The sequence below is a fragment of the Penicillium angulare genome (assembly GCF_028827245.1).
Source record: "Penicillium angulare strain IBT 27051 chromosome Unknown utg000001l_segment0_segment0, whole genome shotgun sequence".
NCBI classification, from domain to species: domain Eukaryota; kingdom Fungi; phylum Ascomycota; class Eurotiomycetes; order Eurotiales; family Aspergillaceae; genus Penicillium; species Penicillium angulare.
The window spans coordinates 2,677,870-2,696,454 of record NW_026623160.1 but is presented as its reverse complement, the minus strand read 5'-3'; the positions used below and the strand labels follow the sequence as shown (position 1 = coordinate 2,696,454).

The 18,585-nt window shown below is 46.2% G+C and overlaps 5 protein-coding genes across 5 annotated transcripts; 3 read left to right on the top strand and 2 right to left on the bottom strand.

Moving 5' to 3' along the window:
- Positions 1-4,384: 4,384 nt before the first annotated feature.
- N7478_000953 (putative adenosine deaminase) lies at positions 4,385-5,653 on the top strand (the record flags this gene model as incomplete). Its single annotated transcript, XM_056917168.1, has 4 exons — positions 4,385-4,441; positions 4,504-4,646; positions 4,711-5,383; positions 5,501-5,653. Coding segments are annotated over 4 exons (1,026 nt in total), but the record flags the coding sequence as incomplete, so codon positions are not given.
- Positions 5,654-6,538: 885 nt separating this feature from the next.
- N7478_000952 (PR-1-like protein) lies at positions 6,539-7,974 on the top strand (the record flags this gene model as incomplete). Its single annotated transcript, XM_056917167.1, has 3 exons — positions 6,539-7,491; positions 7,546-7,811; positions 7,874-7,974. The coding sequence occupies 3 exons, from the start codon at positions 6,539-6,541 to the stop codon at positions 7,972-7,974; spliced, it is 1,320 nt and encodes a 439-aa protein (XP_056785047.1).
- A 482-nt stretch (positions 7,975-8,456) lies between these two features.
- Positions 8,457-10,519, bottom strand: N7478_000951 (nucleobase cation symporter-1 family protein; the record flags this gene model as incomplete). Its single annotated transcript, XM_056917166.1, has 5 exons — positions 8,457-8,996; positions 9,067-9,791; positions 9,858-10,107; positions 10,172-10,281; positions 10,420-10,519. 5 exons carry the CDS (start codon positions 10,517-10,519, stop codon positions 8,457-8,459), a joined length of 1,725 nt encoding a protein of 574 aa, XP_056785046.1.
- A 1,140-nt stretch (positions 10,520-11,659) lies between these two features.
- Positions 11,660-12,328, bottom strand: N7478_000950 (MICOS complex subunit MIC10; the record flags this gene model as incomplete). The annotated part of the gene is made up of 3 exons (XM_056917165.1): positions 11,660-11,709; positions 11,966-12,116; positions 12,254-12,328. 3 exons carry the CDS (start codon positions 12,326-12,328, stop codon positions 11,660-11,662), a joined length of 276 nt encoding a protein of 91 aa, XP_056785045.1.
- Positions 12,329-12,602: 274 nt separating this feature from the next.
- Positions 12,603-17,119, top strand: N7478_000949 (ribosome biogenesis protein URB2; the record flags this gene model as incomplete). Its single annotated transcript, XM_056917164.1, has 2 exons — positions 12,603-12,620; positions 12,692-17,119. The coding sequence occupies 2 exons, from the start codon at positions 12,603-12,605 to the stop codon at positions 17,117-17,119; spliced, it is 4,446 nt and encodes a 1,481-aa protein (XP_056785044.1).
- Positions 17,120-18,585: the final 1,466 nt, after the last annotated feature.

Here is an 18,585-nt window from a genome sequence, read left to right as displayed (position 1 = left end):
TGTCGCTTGTCCAATAATGGCACACAACTATAGGAGCTAATAGGAGCCAGGGGATCGCATGTCAACCAATTCACCGTTGAACCTTCAGGGGTACGGAGTTCTTAATTCCTAATCAACTCGTAAGAGATAAATCCAAAAGAAAAAAACAATAGAAAAAAAGGAATACTCAATAAATTATCCTGTCCACATTAAACCCACTTAACACGGGGCACTGATCTTCAGGAGAAAAGGGGGTATCTGGATCTCATTCCTATTGAAGTTTGAATTCTCCCTTACCCCGGCCTCTCTGACCTCTTTCTGGAATGGACTCTTTCCCGGTTTCCAGGATAAAGGATCTAAAGATTGATGCGACAGGCCACTTACTGGACATGTCTTAGTATCGAATTTTTCTTTTTCTTTTTTCTTTTTTCTTTTCTTTCCACTATGTAAAACCTTCCATGTTGACTCATGATTTCCTGCCAGGATGACCCGGCAGCATGGAACCGTTGCGCCTCAATTCGGGTTCCGGTTGATTTAGATTTAAATTTATGATGCACCTATTTTCGACTCGATTTATCTATCTGCGCTTGACTGAGGTGAAAATAATCGATACATACATTTGTCTGCTTTTTTTAAAGTTTAGCTTCTGTTTTTTTTTTTTGTTGTTTTGCAAGGTCTAACCGCCCAACTATCTAAGTGACACATGTTGGGAAACTATATTGAACTGAAAGACTCTTGGAAGTATCGGTGAATAATCGGTGTACAATCATCTGCATTTAGTATCTTGATTCGACCCTCTCCACGAGAAGACGCGGCGCGGTGCGGCCTTGCCTTACAGACAATCCCCCCGCCCCGAAATTAGGAGTGTATGACCGGCTATTGCTGCACCTCGGCTCTTTGTCCCAAGCCACCACCTCCCAACAAAAAAGTGCCAAAAAAGACAAACAAGTCTGCAAATTTTTTAAGTAAAATAATAACAAAGAATCAATATACAATTCTCAATTACTTCAACTAGTAACGCGCAAACAAAACAATCCAATCCCGACTCTGTCTCATCCTGCAACCATCCATGTACACTGTATGTAGACACAGCCCCATTTAGATCATGATCCTCCGATGCATCTTCCAAGGTTTTTGATGCTGAGCTGAACGGATATACTCCGTCCTGTCAACCCTCCTGTGCTATATCCCGTCCCAGCCTACTACATACTGCACGAGGGTCATTCTGTCTTTCTCAGGCCCTCAATCAATGCAATGCAGCAACCCGTCTCAAGCTCCAAGGTTAGAATCCCAACCCAATTCAACACCACTGCTTGTGAACTCAGGTGCCTACCAAATAGCGTCGCGTGGCTGGAAAGCCCGGTCCAAATCACAACTCCAAGAGCTACCTCCGTACCATTCACGCATTTAATCGACCGTACCATGTGACTCTAGCCCAAAACCTTGCCCTGTTCCCCTGTCCCAGAAACCTGGTGCGACATTGTAAAAGCAGGAGGAGAGGTGGTTCGTGCCGGCGAAGGATGTGCTACTACCCAGGATGTTCGATCCCTCACAGTCCCGATTTAAATGACTTTCTGTCTAGTTGTTGTCTGTTATTCGTTTCGCGGTGAAGCCCGAAGCTGGGATTATGCTATCTGCTATCCTCAGCGCTAATCAAACTTGTAGTTGGTTTGGTGCATCTTGATACAGATCCTCTACATCATCATCCTCACGATCCTCCCCGAGAGTTTCCGGTTTCTGTCTTTCATTTCATGGATTATCGGATCGGTGAGTTGATAGATACTAATTTTTCAGAAAATGTTTATCAAGTACTTTTTCTAATCTTGAAACTTTGTTTCTGGGTCATGCGACCTCGGACCTTCTTCAATGCTGCAATGTACTGTACAATGTACATGCTCGGAGATTGCGTGAGGGTACAAGGTCATCTTATGGAAGGACACTAAATTCAAAGTTACGTGAGCACTTGTGAATATTGGCTTATCGACATCTTCTTCGTCTGATCTGACAGGGTCGCGTGATCACACAGGCTTGTCTAACTGTCCTGTCAACGGAGGTGTGGCGTGGATATCCGAGCTGAACCTGAAGGCCTCGCTATGCGCCCCGCCTTGCAGATTGATATCAGCCCACTTCTCGCCTGCAGATAGTGGCATATGACAGCTCCGTAGGGTGTTAGCTCATCTTATTACGGGGGTATAATGTTGATAGGGCCAACCTACAACCTACAGGTAATCATATACGATAAGTAGTGTGAGAATGACATTCAGTTCCAAGCAAATTATGATACCTAGTGGGCTGTAGCTTTCCAGCCATATCCATTCTATTCTATTATTTGTAGCACGTATTGAGCATTTCGTTTCATCACCCCAAGAAAGTTCAAAATGCTCGTATAGATTGTTCCAGCCCACAAAACTTGAATTACGAGCTCATTAATCTATCTAGCTCTCTCGAGACCCGGACCCACCCGTTTCAGCCGATACCCAGCGCGGCATATCGCGGCAACCCCAGACCTAATCTATCTGAGTCATAGGGTTGGTTTCTGATCGACGCCAGCTTGATCGAGCTCGAGCTCTTTCTTACGCAGTCGTCCTCTATATTCCAGACAGCTTGACGAGACAAAAGACTAAATGAAGAAACATAAACAGAAATAGAAACATGCTCTCCACCCTTGGCACTGGAGTGGTCCCACGACCACATCGCTCGGATCATACATACATGATTTAGGACTGGACTTTGGCAAGATACTATAGAGTAAACTTGAATGAAACATGATTCCACACACTATATCCGAGCCAGTCCCGCATCCACTAAGAGGCTCGTGGTGGGCAACGTGGCTTCGAAATTTCCAGAAAACCGAGACCCCGCTGTACGAAGTGCTGACATTCTTACATGCAGGAACTACTCCAAGAAGGCGGATGACCTTGGAATATCCACACCAAACTTGAATCCCCATTAGCCGTCCTACCTCCTCTCTTGATCTTTCTCTCGGGGACGCTTTCCCTGTCTTACCCTTAATCACGATAATACTGCGCCTCCGCGGAAGATTCTTTGAAACAGCGCAAAGGCGGCACGGAACGGTACGGTCTCTCGGTCCTTAAACCGTTAGTAACGCTCAACCACTACGGCCTTGGCAACTCGCTACCTTCCTACCGTCCACTACTAAGTTTTGATCCAGCGAAATAAAAGTCAACCCCCGGAGCCGAAGTACCAGATAGTGGATATGTCTCATTCACCATTTACCTGGAGCGGATGAGGCTTACGGTATTATATTATATGTATGATTAATGACTGGGATTCATACCGGTTGTTGGACTTAATACAGGGTTGTTCTCGGCAACTCTATAATTAGTACAGTTTCGCTATCGCATCTGTTCTATTCTTCCTCCATGGCATGCAGTAGGTTGGTTTCCTTGTGTTCGCATATCTTGAAACATACCAATCCAGTTGATCGGGTCGTTGGTATAGATGCCGATTTGGGTTCAAGTTGACAACGCATCAATTGATCTTGTGATCTCACGATATTGCTTGACAACATGTGAGTTTCGAATGCATTTCGAAATTGAAATTAGAATTAAAATTCTTCTTTGATCGAATTATGAATCAAGTTTGTGCATATTACTTTGTGTACTCAGGTGTTAGTTAGGCCCACTTCGTAGAAATCATCTCAGTGGTGCTGGCTGCTCCACTTTTTATCTTACTGGATGGACCCTGGGGCTCGATAATTTATGCGAAACCGGACACACACAAATCACAGTGCTGGGATTGGGTATACCGGTAATTGTGAAATCTTGGAATGAACCCTCAAACCTTGGAAATTGCCATTGAACTCTGACATGAACTTGAAAGAAAACATTTAATCCGGCTTTTATTTTGAATATTTTGAATATTTTGTTGAAGCTGTTCAATCTGAGTGTATACATAGTACGCCTCTTTCAAGTTATGGATTCAAGTTCATCATTTGCTTATTTAGATAGTAGTCGCAGGGGCCATGTGCAACATTTGCAGCTCTTTCAAACTCATTTCAATATTGTAACCTGTAGCTATTTTGCCAAATCATCGTGACCTAGGAGATATGTACGATACGAGTTGGTTGGGGCAGTGCAGTTTGATTCAATACAAAGATCGGATCCGTGGTTGCGGGGGAGTTTGGTGGAGTTGATAAACCGTTCAACGGTGATAACCGCATACCAAGCGATTTACTGGTTGATTGCAGATCTCCAAGTGATCTAATAGACGTACTTAGATTGTAAGAAATGTTTAAGGAAAGGCTAGAGATGAGTGTTGAATATGAGGATCTTACAATGATCGCTTCTATCTCTTATCGGGAATGGGGCACCGTATCTAATCGCACTCTGCCCCACTCAAGCTACATCCTACATCCTCTGTCTCGATAAAAAGTGAGGTCACCATGGACATAGACAAACCGGTTGACAGCAACTTCACGAAAGCATTACCTAAGATTGAGGTAAGTTTCATCTATCCGTGGAAACTCGCGAACTTCCACTGATACCTTCGCGACCGGGCCAGGTTCATGCCCATCTCAGCGGGAGCATCAGTCGCCAGTGCCTCCATGAGATATGGGCACGCAAGAAAGCGAGCGATCCCAATTTTGCAATTGAGGATCCTCTCACCTTGATGCCCCCAGGAAAAGTGGACTACACACTACAAACGTTAGTGAGCCAACCCCGCCTGGGCAGCAAAGCACAATCAGCGACACGAACTAACACCACACAGCTTTTTCCAAGTATTCTCAAAACTAATATACCAACTATGCGACGATCTCGAGAGCCTAATATACGCCACAAACTGCGTTCTAGAAGACTTCCTCAACGACGGAGTCCGATACCTAGAACTCCGCACAATACCCCGCGCCTCACCAACCACCAACATCACAAAAGAAGATTACCTCAACACAATCCTAACAACAATAGCAACATTTAAATCAAACCCGAGCCACAAAGATCTCTCAGTATTCCTCATACTAGCTCTAGATCGCGGCAATACATCGGAGTCTGAAGCAAGAGAAATAGTCGACCTAGCCATCTCCAACAAAGAACGTGGGGTAGTCGGTGTCGACTTATGCGGCAACCCAACGCAAGGTGATGTCACGATATACCGTGGCGTATTCGCTCATGCAAAGGCGCATGGGCTTGGCCTAACGCTGCACTTCGCCGAGACACCGGCCTCGGGTCAACGGGAGGAATTGCTGGCTTTGCTTTCTTTTTTGCCTGATCGGTTGGGCCATGTTATTCATGTGCCTGATGATGTGAAAGGGGAGATTGTGAGAAGGGGGCTTGGGCTTGAGCTCTGCATGTCTTGTAATGTGCATGCGAGGTTGATTGAGGGTGGGTTTTTGGATCATCATTTTGGGTACTGGAGGCATGAAGATTGTCCGATTGCTTTATGTGTGAGTTTTGACATCTCGGCTTTTTGAATTTGATGTTTTCCAATGTTGGCTTTCCTTCTGTCTTTCATTGCTGTTTTATGGTACTGCATAGCTGACTAATAGGCCATTCTTCTTTAGACGGATGATGTGGGCTTCTTTTGTAGTGCTGTCTCTAATGAGTATATGCTTGCTGCGGAACATTTTGGGTTGAATCGTGCCGATTTGGTGAATTTGTCTTGTAAGTCTGTGGATATGATTTTTGGTGGTGATGCGGAGAAGGAGAGACTACGTGGTATGCTTCTTGAGTTCGAGAACTTATCGTGAGGCGAGTATTCAATATTATTCAAGAACCATTGGAGTCTCTCTCAATTTATTTTTATTATATTATATCTCGATTCAGCTTTTGGAAGTAATCGATATCTCGAATTCAATAATGGGGAACAAGTGGAGTTACATCTACTATGTTCAAGGGTCTCGAGTGTACCAACTAAAAATGAGCCGGCCAACCATTGCCATGGAATCTTGTGTTTCATGTTCAATGGCTAGATCTCACTTTGTGCATCTCGAGGCGGGTAGGTGAATATAACCTTAAACTGTGTTCTTTGTATAAAGGTCTTGTAGCCAACGTCTATAAAAGACGTCTGGAATCAGGCTTAGGCCTGTCTGCTTGATCGATCTATAAGGTAGCCTCAAGAGTGTGCCATCAGCGAGATCTGAATTTTCATGACAGTCCAACCACAAAAATCTATAATATAGGAGGTAGAATAATACTCTTCACTATGCCACACATTTGAACTAGAGATGCTGCACTGCATTACTTGACGCAACACTACTACCTTAGTTTTGTACATTGCCGTCGAGACCTGCGAAGGTAGTCTGTAGTAGTACCTAATCCCTCAATATCAAGCGTATACCACAAGTTAGTGTAGTTTAAGCTTTCCTAGAGGTTGGTTGTCTCCAAATACTCTGAAGTGAGTAAATGCTAAAGACGCGTTCTAATAGTAAGAGACACGCCAAAATCCCGAGCTCACCACAGTCTAGCCCTTGGAAAGCCCGTTTACTGCAGTGCTTCGTTTCTCTCACTTCCCTCCCCCCCGACTCTTCCAAATTTTCCTAATTCCATCCACGCGTCTTCATCATCTCTTCATTCTCACCGTTACCAACCAATTCTTCAAAATGTATTTCACTCGCTTCGTGGAAATATCTTGCACGATCGCCCTGCTGGCTATTATATGTCTAGCTCAGCATGACTGTGGCACAAGCTATGTTACCGTTACTGAAACTGAAACCGTGTCGGTGATGACTGAACTCTCAATGGATTCTACAAAACCAACCAAGGTCCCAACAGCTCCAGCAATACCAGGCAACATCGTCGAGAATGGAGGTGGACAACCTGACAGCCACGTTACTAAAACCGAAACTGTGTTGGCAACGACCGAGCTCTCAATGGAGCCTACGGAACCAACCAAGGCCCCAGCGGCTCCAAAAATACCAGGCACCATCGTCGAGAATGGAGGTGGACAACCCCACGGCCACGTCTGTGGGTATGAAAGTGGGAATGGAGGTGGATGTCGCATTCGCGTTTCTACTTATTACTCAAACTCGACAGTTACCGGTCCTACATCATCAATTCAGAGAGAATCGTCTTCAGCCTCTTGGAAGACTTGGGAAACAAGTATCGCTTCTTCAAGCCCTTCTGTCAAATCAAGTCCTGCTGTCTCCACCAGTGCTTCATCGCGTTCAGCCGTTAGCGTGCCGTCTGCCGTTCTAACCCTAACTCTAAGTCATATCACCAGCTCGACCAAGTCTGCTTTGACAGTATCATCGCAGAGCCACAAAGCTACTAGCACGACTAACTCAGATCCTTTGACGTTGACAGTCTATTTGTCTTCACCCACCTTGTTACCTACTGCGACGACAACTTTTGATTCCTCCACGTCTTCCACGTCTTCCACAATCGCAACCTCGGCGGGAACTGACTATCCCTGGCAAGGGTCCTACCAAGACAAAGTTATCTACAGCCACAACATTCACCGAATGAACCACAGCGTCCCAAATCTACTATGGAATAAAACACTTGCGGACGCAGCTTATTCATGGGGAGCCAGATGTCAATTCAGACACAACACGTAAGTATTCCATCTCCTCAATGGATTCAAAGCTAATACTCGATCTAATTACAGTTCACTCCTTCGAGGTGGTTACGGTCAAAACCTAGCTGCCAGCTCGCCTACAGCTAGTATCTCGATTCACATCTCGGATTACTGGTACAACAACGAGATGAAAATCTTCGCTCCTTATTATGGATGGCCTAATCCTGGAGAATCGTCAAGTGGTCACTTTTCTCAGATTGTCTGGAAGGATACCGCGAGCGTTGGATGTGCGACTGTTAATTGCAGATATTCCAATCTTGGGATGTGGTATACTGTGTGCAATTACTACCCACCTGGTATGTTGTTAAGCTTTCCAAGGTAGCCTGATGAGTCTGTTCAGTACTGATAAAAATTCTAGGAAACTGGGGAGGAGAATATGGTGAAAATGTACTTGTGCCAATTGGAAATCCCACTGTTAGAGGGGATCCATCGGATATTATGACCTCTAATTTCTTGTGAGGGGTCTTTAGTTAGACACGATTAGGAGGTGATTATGTCGACGTTGTTTCGATAGAAAAGTTCTGATGGTGAAAAATGGTCGAATATCGAGGTTCAAGTTCTTCCGCGTTGAAGTTACTCATGCTGGAATTCTCTTGTGTTCTTGTGAATTTTTATGTTATGTAGAGCCTCTGTGTAGCTCGGTGATATACTAGTATACTAGTAATGATCGTTTCAAGGTTGGCTTATTGAATCAACGGTAAAATGTTATGAGGAACTTAAATTCATCAAAGAATATCATAAAATTCAATAGTATATCTTCGTAAGTGACCTAAATAGTCCACTTTATTTGCACACCGGGAGCCCAGCTCTCACTGTTGGGTATATGTAGTGCTTGGGGAGAGTATAAACAATAGCCAGCTCCCCTCGGTGTAAACCGAATCCATTAATCAAAATCACAGTTGAACGCCCAAATCCCATATGAAACAATATTTATCTTCATATTAAACCCCCTTGGAGGCGACGCTCAACTTCTTCTGATCATCTGTAGGTAGCGAGTCTGAAATGGAGCGTCGATCTCCATAGCGAGGCGAGTTCTCCTCATCAGGAACTTCTTGTCCATATGCAACAGTGAATTCGTTGATCTCATCTATATCCACCTCCATCCACTTGTCACTAGTCGCAGGGATTGGGAAGAGTGTACATAGAATCCAGTACATGCCTCCCGAGACGATGAAGCCGGAGAAGTAGTTGATGTTGTAGATGTACTGCGCGCCGACAGGGACCTCGGGACCAACCTGGCCGACGAACCCGACAATGTTCATCAGAATACCAGCGATATAAGAAGTATATGCTCGCCAAGAGAAACCATAGTTGTAGTAGTATGGGTCTGTCTTTCGGGCACTGTAAAGAGCCTTAATGTCTAAGTAGCCGCGGCGAATGATATAGTAATCAACGATCATGGGGCCAGCAATGGCGGAAAGGAATAGAGAGTAGGCTGAAAGGTATGTGGTGAATTGGTTCGAAGATGCGACAAGTTTCCACTGTAGAATTATTTTGTCAGTTACTTTGTTTCATTTGATTAGGTTCATGCTGATTGCATCAAGGACATACCGGACACATTGCCAGACTGATAGCTGCGCAGATATAGCTGCCACGTCTAATGTTCAGGTATCGAGGTAATAAAGCTGTCAAATCTGTTCCAGCAGAGACTGAATTGGCACTGATGTTTGTTCCTAGCTGGGCTAGTGTGAATCCAAGGGCGATAATGAAAATTCCAAAGCGTTGACCAGAGCTAGCATCGTTCAAAAACATGTCTAGAAGGGTAAGAGGGTTCCACACTTCCTGGCCATATATCACTGATGCGGACGAAGAGACGATGATACCGATGAATGAGGTGATTCCAAAGCCGATAGGGATTGTGAAAAGCTGGGACCACAGAGCATCCTTCGGCTTGCGGGCGAATCGAGAGAAATCTGGGTCGTTCATGATCAAAGCTGCGAAGTTTCCAATGCATGACATGATGCCCTTGACAATCTCCCAGCCTAGCGCACCGCCTTGAATAGTGGCAGGTTGGTGAACAATTGGTCCAATTCCGTTGGCCCTGGAGATTGCCCAAGCAAAGAAGGCGATCGCAGCAATTGGGGAATAAAATGCCTTGACGGTAAACAGATGACGGATTTGGTGGACGGGGAACCACAAAGCAGGCAGGGAGCCAAGCCAGAAGAGAAAGAAACTGACGAAGCCCTGCGTAGTGACACCAGCGCCGGCGGGGATTGTGTTGGGGAGATTTCGATAACTGGGCCAGATTGCTGAGATCATCACAGTAACACACTCGCCTGGAGTGAATTTAATTAGTATATTTTTCTTGATGATGGGCAGACGACCAGAGAGATATCGCATACCTCCAATGTAACCTTGCACTCCATACCAAATAATGGCCATTACCACCCGATTAATGACCGGCCAAAGCGAGCCCCATATTCCAAAAGATGCTCGCGCTGTGACTGGAAACGAAATATGATAGACAGCGCCGATGCGACCGGTCAAACACACAAAACATGCTGCGATAAAGTATCCGATCCATACACATATCCATGCTTGCCACCATGAAAGACCAGCAACAATCATTGATGACGAAATCATCCATGTATTCTGGGTGATGCGTGTTAGAGGCGGGTTTATAATTCGATATCGATTCGACCGATCGGGAACTCACAATATTCAATGAGTCGGCAATCCAAAATGCAATGTAGTTCAGCCAGCGCCATTGACGACGTTCGGGTTCAACTATGAAGAAAGAAGATTCATCGGTTAGCTCAATTCGCCCTAGAATAGATCACGAACACTGCAAAGATGTCGCTGAGCAAAGTGTAATTGATTTGTTTGCAGATGTTTTCAAAAGCATGCGAAACAGAATATTTGAATTTGTGGGAACGAGCTTCCAATGTGATGTCCATATCTTACCTGGTTGTAAATCGTCATTCGTTAACATTAACTCGGCATTCGTGAGGCCCGGCTCATGATGCACAGTGAGCTTATCGAGTGTCCATTTCAGCTTCTCCATGATGTCAAACTGTTCTGTAGCTATGTTCAAAAAAAGACAGCGACGAGGGATGCAAGAACAAAAAAACACAATCGAGCTGAGGAACCTGGGGCATGAAGGAATAAAAGTAATAAAAAGCCCCCAAAATAATAAGGATAAGAAAAAAAATTTGTGACGATCTAGACGTTACATGGAAGGAGACTTCCAGGTATGATATAATGAGCCGTGGAAACAAGCCATATCATCATTCAAAGCATGAAATGCTGGATCCTGCTCTCGCATCCTTGCCCTCTCTTGCTAGTGTGTGATAAGAGTGGGCTACGAGTGGCCCATCGGGACGATCATCGTACGCCCGGATCCGCCATGTGCCATATCATTCCTCGGGACGACTTGTGGCAGGGGGTTTGAGCACGAAAGGCGTGTGCGCCTATCAATTTCCATTACTCTGATTGCCTGAGTCGCTCATGAACAGACGTTATCGATGATAAGCGGGTGTGAACGGGAGCTCCACTTTCTCCGCAAGCAGTGCAACCGCACGCTGATTGGATGGACGCGTATCTAATCATGGGGGAAAGTTGCTGACGAGAAGCCGATCAAGAGATTGGCGCAGTAGATTTGGTGGTGACTCGATGCCATCGAGTAATGGGAATTCTGGGATGGTCACGTGGGGGTGATACCTTATATACATGGGTGTAGTTTATTCCAACAAGCTCCACCTCGATAGATATTGAATAAAAATTATTACTAGTAGAGAATAATAATTCATTCCGCTACTACAATTGTCTCACATAGTTCAATTATTCATGGTAATTAAACAATGCTTATTCCAGCTCCAGCCACCCCACATTGAGCTGCTTCTTCTGGAACTGTTCCGCACTCTATACTACACACTTGACCCTTCTACAGTCAGATGGACCGATTAGGTCGAAATATCTTGGAACGTCAATTCCATTGAACTCTAACAGATACAGAACAAAGCTTAAATGACCAAGAAAAGGGATGATAAAAGGCCTTCAACGCTGAACCAGGGGGGGGGGCATTGACCTCTAAGCCCGAGTACTGGAAATCGACATGGGATTTTATTCCTTTCTAACAAACCCGGCACCGATTTCCCGTCTCCTGTACAGAATATCGTACACGATGGCCATGAAAGGCACTGCTTTAGCGGCGCAGAGCCTGGGTGATGGGAGAGTCTCCACGACGGAAGGAAGCTATATATGACCGGTTAGCTCATCTGGAACTTGAATATGGTAAAGCCGAAAGTTGCCGGTGGTCTTCGGCACTGGGACTGTCGCGGTTGAAGGCGATTTCCAATTTTCCATTGGGCTTCAAGGCGAGAAGTGTATACGCAAGCCGTATTTAGCCAATCCCAAATGGAAAGTACAGATACCTCCCACAACATGCGACAGCCCCAGTCTGGCAGATACTTTGCAGAAAAAAACAAAGCGGTTGTAGAGGTAAACATACAGTCAGCTTCCTCCCAAGCACGACCGGCACCGAAACCGAGGCCAACCCAAGCGGGCCAAGCGCGGCGCTTAAACAGGAGCACGGAGAAGACAACACCGAAAGAAAGACCAAGGGAAGACTTGATGATCATAGAGGAAATGGCGCGGTCCCACTATAGATTCGCAACTCGATTGTTAGCCCTTGTTCATTGCATTGAACTACCGTGTACATGTTCGTGCTCTTCCATGGCTCAACCAAGAAAAAACAATAACATGAAATGGTGTATAAACATCAGCAATAAACCCATACCTTCTCGTTGAGCAGAGCTTCACTGACGGGCTTGGTGGCCCGCGCGACCGGTCGGGACTCGCTAGAATCAGCCATTGTGAAGTATCTGGATAAAATTGCACATTAGCAAATGATTGCCTCTCATATACTCAAACAAAACACTTACATTAGGCTGATACGGAGGAACAGAAGTGGTTCGATGGGGTCAAATGAGAATAGTGCAAGGAGTCGGGAGTTGACGAGGAAGTTCGGGTCAAAGGCGGTCGGGGAATTTCGCCGCGGTTTTTTTTCCCGTTGGGTATCTATCTCTTTTTTGCTTCTTGAAAGAAACCGAAACCCCTGCTGTTAAACACCGCTCTGGTTTTCCACGATGCCTTCACTCGTGGAGGTAAGTTTGATTCGTCTTGCTACTCACTTCCCCCGTTGTATTTTTTGTCAACTAACATGCGGCTCTTTCAGCGCCCGCGGTCGTCGCAAGAGGCGCTCCTCCGCCTTGAAAAAGGCACCGCATCACCGAGCACCCAGCTACACGACGCTGCCCAAATCCTTGGAGTCGACCTTTCATTATGCGAGAGTCACCCAGAAACACACCGAGATGATAAAATCCAAAGCAAAGCTACGCCGAAGGAAGAGTGGGTCCTACGATGGTTGCTGAAGAGGTTGCGAACAGGAAAGAATTATCGCGTGGATCCTGCTTCATTCCTGCTACTGAGACAACTGATTGATTTGATTTCGCCCAAAAATCTAGCCACGATTTTGAAAGATCAGAAATTTCTGCCTATCATTTGTGAGACGATTTCAGATCTAGAGTCGGACATCTATGCGACAGTTGGAAATGGGACATCGGTCTTGAGCTTTGATTCGGAATCTAGTCGAACACTGTCCGGATCTTCACCTCAGGATGAACAGAACGGAGCCCAGGGAACAAAGCGAAAGAGGGGGAGTGCAAAGAATTATCCCGACGCGATGGACGTGGACAGTCCGCCACAAAACCCCGCATCGTGTTTTATTACGTTCATCCGCGCGCTGGATTGCTTGCATGGGGTCGTGACACTGGCACAGCGGACGATCGGCGTGGATGAGGTTGCTAACTCTCATCTCAAACTTGCGCTAAGAGGGGACCCCGATGCGATTGCATTGTCGCTTGGCAAAGCATTCCAGTTGGCTGCAGTAGCCACTGTGCAATTTACGCACGCAGGCAAAACTACCGATCTTCAACATTTATTATACGTGTTTCCAGCAATTTTGGAACTGTGGGAATTGAGGTCTTTCCGCCAGGATGATACCGATAATAAAACAAGCAACGATTGCTTTGCGAAGTCCAGTTTTTCTCATGCTCTCAGACTTCAACTCTGTCTACGGTCCATCAACCTCGACACTGATGAAAGAGCATTTTTACTCCATGCGATTGAAAGGATAGTTGCACTTCATGTACTCCTTCCGATTCGCTCAGCTTTCTTTGAGCGAGGCGGTTCTGGCATCGATTACTCCAAGGACGAGCCGGATTGGAGTTCAGTCAAGCCAGTAACGGATGCTCTTCGCCCAATTGTTCGTGAAAGGTCCGATACGCGGACTATCCCAGAGGGTTCATCTCAGCCTTTTTGGCAATCGATTGATCTGTTGCCAGAACTGTTTGATAACGCTGTACGAGCAGTTCCACGGGATGATTTCAGGCGGCAGACTCATGAGGCTCCATGGCTGGAAACCCTGTTCGTTGCCGTGGCAGAGCTGACTTACTCTATCTCAAAAGAAGATGAACCTGTGGACTTTACTCCTCGTTTTGTCTCTGTTCTGGAGCATCTCTTCCAAGTGGCTCTCGATCGAGATGTTGGCCTGTCTCTCCACACCATTCTTACCCACGCGAGCTATACCGGTCTCCTCGATGATGGTTTAGAGCAGGTTCAGTGGACTGTCACCGCCTTGGTAATTAGCCTCGGGGTCGATGTCTTTTTGCCCAACTCAGGATTGCGTGATTCTCGCAAGCTTCTCGACGCCTTATTGAACAAGATCATGCTTCAGTGGCGTAGTAGCGTTGCTCACATTTCTGAGAGTTACCAAATTGTCAAAAATGATATTTTACTCCCACTGCTACGTGGGTTTGCAGCCGCGAGAGATCTACCAGCTTTCTTAGAAGCTTGGCATACTCAGCTTGTTCTTATTGAAGAAGCCCGAGCTGGAGATAAAAGCTTACCTTTGTTCTCAGTCTGGGAGGATGATGACCTATGCGACGCCTACGGCGAAGTCATTCGAACTTCTCTTATTGGGTCAACGCTTGCAAGCCACATCCAAAATGCCGCCGCTGATACCAGGGCCGATGATGGTAAAATATCAGATGCCCCTGAGTCATACGCGAAATTTGTTATCATGGAAGCGGGCTCACGTGGACGTGCATTTGACTTAACGAAATCGGAGACGGCGTTGATGCAGTTCCTGGAGACTTTGAAATCCACTCTATCTTCGAAGCAAAGCATCCACTGGCGTTGGCGCTTATGGCGATTTGTGCGAAACATTCTGCAGAATAACATACATTCACCCGATAATGTGATTAAGGGCGAAGCACAATCTCTCATTTCCATTGCTTCCAAGACGATTCATCGCAACCACAAGCACCCGAACAAGACACCCCTTGCTTCTCTGGAATCTTGGGAGGCTTACAGGTTTGCTTTGATATCCATCAAAGGAAAGCCAACCGAGGATCAGCTAGAGGCCTTCAACGCCCTTTCCAAAGACGTCACAGGCCTTGTTGTCTCTATATCTCGTGAAGATGCTCAGAAAGCGATGGAGCTGCCGTGGAATGGCCGGATAGACACATTGAATTCTCCGACTACTCTCGCTCTGGCTTATGTTTTCGCCCTTATCAGGGTTCCAGACATCTGGGAGCGAATTACTTCGGATCACCGATCACGTCTTTTCCAACAATTGCTTTCCCTTGCTGCCGCTCAATACCATTCATCATCTTTACCCTTGGAAGCGGTGGCAGACGACGCACGTTTTCTGCAAGCATGGGCAAGCATTGTATGCCATGAATACTTGCTCAATGTGCCCTGTCTGGTGCCTGATCTCGTTGTTCTTCTCAACAAGAAAGTCATCGAGCAAGACCCTTCAGATAGGCGGCTTTATGTCGAGAGCTTGCAGAGAATTCCATCTGCTTTGATCACTCGTGGTTTGAGAACCACCCTGTTGGACAAGTTGCAGGATGTTCTTGTGCAGCAGTATGAGACGAGTGAAGTCACTGTTGGGGTCTTGGCTATGATGGCCAAACTAGCAGCGATGTCTAAGTGTGACGCGAACGTTACCGGCGATTGGGAACCAATCTGGACTGCTGCCCGAGCTATCTCTCTAACGGGCACCGAGCTGGATCTGCAGATCATGAAGTCATTCAGAAGCTTACACCGCACGATTATCGCCAAGTTACTCGTACTTGCAAAGGACGACCGGAATGAGATATTCAAGAAGTTGTTCGCCAGGGTCTCTAAACAGGCCGCTAAACTACGCCAAATCGATCGCGATTCTATGGCTTGTTTCATTTTGCGCCTGGCATTGTCAGAGCTTTGGACCTACCGTACCAACCTGCACAAGGCTTTCTCCGAAGATGATCTGGCTTCTTGTCGCCAAAGCGTATTCAACTTGGTCCTTACGGACATGAAATCGGTCAAGGATCAGTGCAGAAAGCAGAAGCTTGAAGAAACAATTACTCTCATCAAGACGATTGATGCACTGGAGGACTTCGAGGATTTAGCAACAAACAATATCGATGTGGAGAAGTTCTTATCCAAGATCGAGCATTACATGGCGATGTCAATTGATTCGGCCCCCTCTCGCTTGATCCGCCGTCGTCTCCTGGCTACGAAGGGCCCAGAGAAGGCCATTACTGAACCGGCTCTGCAGTGTGCCGAGACCCTTACACTCCAGTCACTTTATGCGGAAGACCAGCAGCTTTTTATCCGGGCCACCACCGAACGCTTCCGCTCAATGTCCGTTCCAAGAATCACTCAAGCAATCCGTGAGATTCGCGAACTGGGGTTGACTGGTCACAAGGCGGAATACCGCATCCTTGTGGTTTATCTTGCCATTATCTCCCTCCCAGCTGTTGAAGACAAGGACAGTGAAATTGCAGGTGAACTATCCCTACTTTGCACAGCCCTTGCAGGTGCTATTGTGCACAGTACCTCAATCGAGCAATTCTGTTTTGCAGTAGAATGCATCACCCTTCTCCTCAGAGTACACACTCGCATTCTCGTGCAATGTAACATCGATACTATCCTCGCCGCCATCGCCACTTCCGCCTCCAAATCGGGCCCGCATATCTCACCCGAATACGCCCCGACAATCTACACTCGCCTCTGCCGTTTGATGGGCGTTGTGCTCGGTCTCCAGCGTCTGAAGATTGGCGGCCGATTCCACCTAGTCGTCAACGCCATGCAACGTCTACTCAGCTGCCTCTTCGCGCGGTCACGTAAACGTTCCCGCTCTGCTCACGTGCAGACCTCGCTATCCCAGCCTTTCTGGCTTGCTCCACTGGAGGCCTCACACACCTCTTCATACACCCGTCTCCTCACTACACTAAGTGATCCCACCGTGTCTGCCGTTTTCAAGCCTCAGCCTGGTGCCTCACGTGATGCTCTCATTGACGAAACAAAGAAGGCGAAGCGCATTGCGGGACAATATCTCCAGTACGTTGTCATGGAATATGCGCAGTACTCACTCCGCGGATCTTTGTTGCCGGATGTTAAGTCTGCCCTATTGCCTGGCTTGTACGCGGCATTGGATGTGATGTCGAAGGAGTCATTGCGTGCAATGAATGCCGCGCTCGACGTCTCTAGTCGTGCGGTGTTCAAGTCTCTTTACGATGACTATGTCAAGTTCGGCAAGTGGAATAAGGCTTAATCTGGTTTTTTTGTTTCTGTTTTTCTTTTCTTTTCTTTTCTTTTCTTATCATTAGAGACTTGCATTAGTGGTGTATCTATTTTTTCTTAGTCGAAGAGGACTTTATTGCCTTTTCTGTACAACATTTCTTACTCGGACTTATGATATCCCCGAATGCATATGATGGATCTAAAAGTTCTTTCACCTGTAAATCTCGTAGTTCCGGTTGTGCGGTGTTATTGGATGGCTTAAACCTAGTGATATGCCCCAACTATTCTATTATGACAAGATTCAAGGAAGTTGAACATCAAACATCTGCATTGAATCTCGAGGCATAGGAGAGCTATGCAGTATCAATTCATGAACCCGAAAGTGAAAGTACACTAACCCTTCGATGCTCCCTTTTACCATGCCCTATCTCGCGGCGGCTTCCCTGCCAGTAAGTTCAGGGTGATTATGGCATGTAACACTTGTCTTCCAAGAGCCGAAACATGACCATTGGCTCAAACGTCGGCATGTTGAAGCTGGGATGCAATATGTCTGTTGAAGGGATGACCAAGGGCTCCGAGGCCCTGATATAGTAGTTCATATTAGCATACCATTCTGGGGCGTCATCGTAATCATGATGTAGTTTCCTGATTCCGGCTAGAAAAGCAACTCTACGCGATACCTTGCAGACTCGCGTGACTATCGGTGGACGAATGTTGAGAAGTGAGGTAGGTATATTGCATGCTACTTGACGTCTCCAGTACATCAGTACCCTGGACGCCTAGGTCGATGATTCGCGCCGGCAGGCATAGCTCCTAGACGCGGCATTGCAGCTCCATGGGTAGCGTTGGGGGAAAGACGAGAAAGACTCCTCACGCTTCTCCGTTGGATGGAACATGATCTCTGTGTGCGGCGATGAAATTTCCTTTGGTGTTGATTGAAGATTGATTACTGGGTGAGTATTGGGGTGTCTGGAAAGAGGGGGCATACGGAACTGTCAGACAGAAATAAAGTAGCGTTTAAAGTGAGAGAAACTTGAAGAAGCCCTAGAGAAAATTAAATAGAGATTTGCTGGGTTGTCTGGGGCATAGTACCTACTAGATAAACAACTTGAGTACACAGCCTTTGAAACTTGAAGTGTCCAAGGCCCTCATCACCTGGAAGTTACGGCACACCATAGGTATATAAATGTAATGAATACTATGTGATTTCAAGTCATAGGGTAGTAAAATATGATAGAAAAATACCCAACTGCTCATTACTATTCAACTTGAACCTCCATATTCCGGCCAGCCCGGTAAAAATGGTTGATGCCTTATTAATATCTCAATTTTAGCCCGCCTTTAACACCGCCTCCAGGGCTTGCTAGACATAAAGTATTGGTAATTATAGCAAACCTCAATTTCTACAAAATAGTCGAAAATTAGGCATTCATAAACACATAAGGCACCAATTACCCAAAAGGGGTTCAAAGTTTTTACCAGGCTGGTCGGAATGCC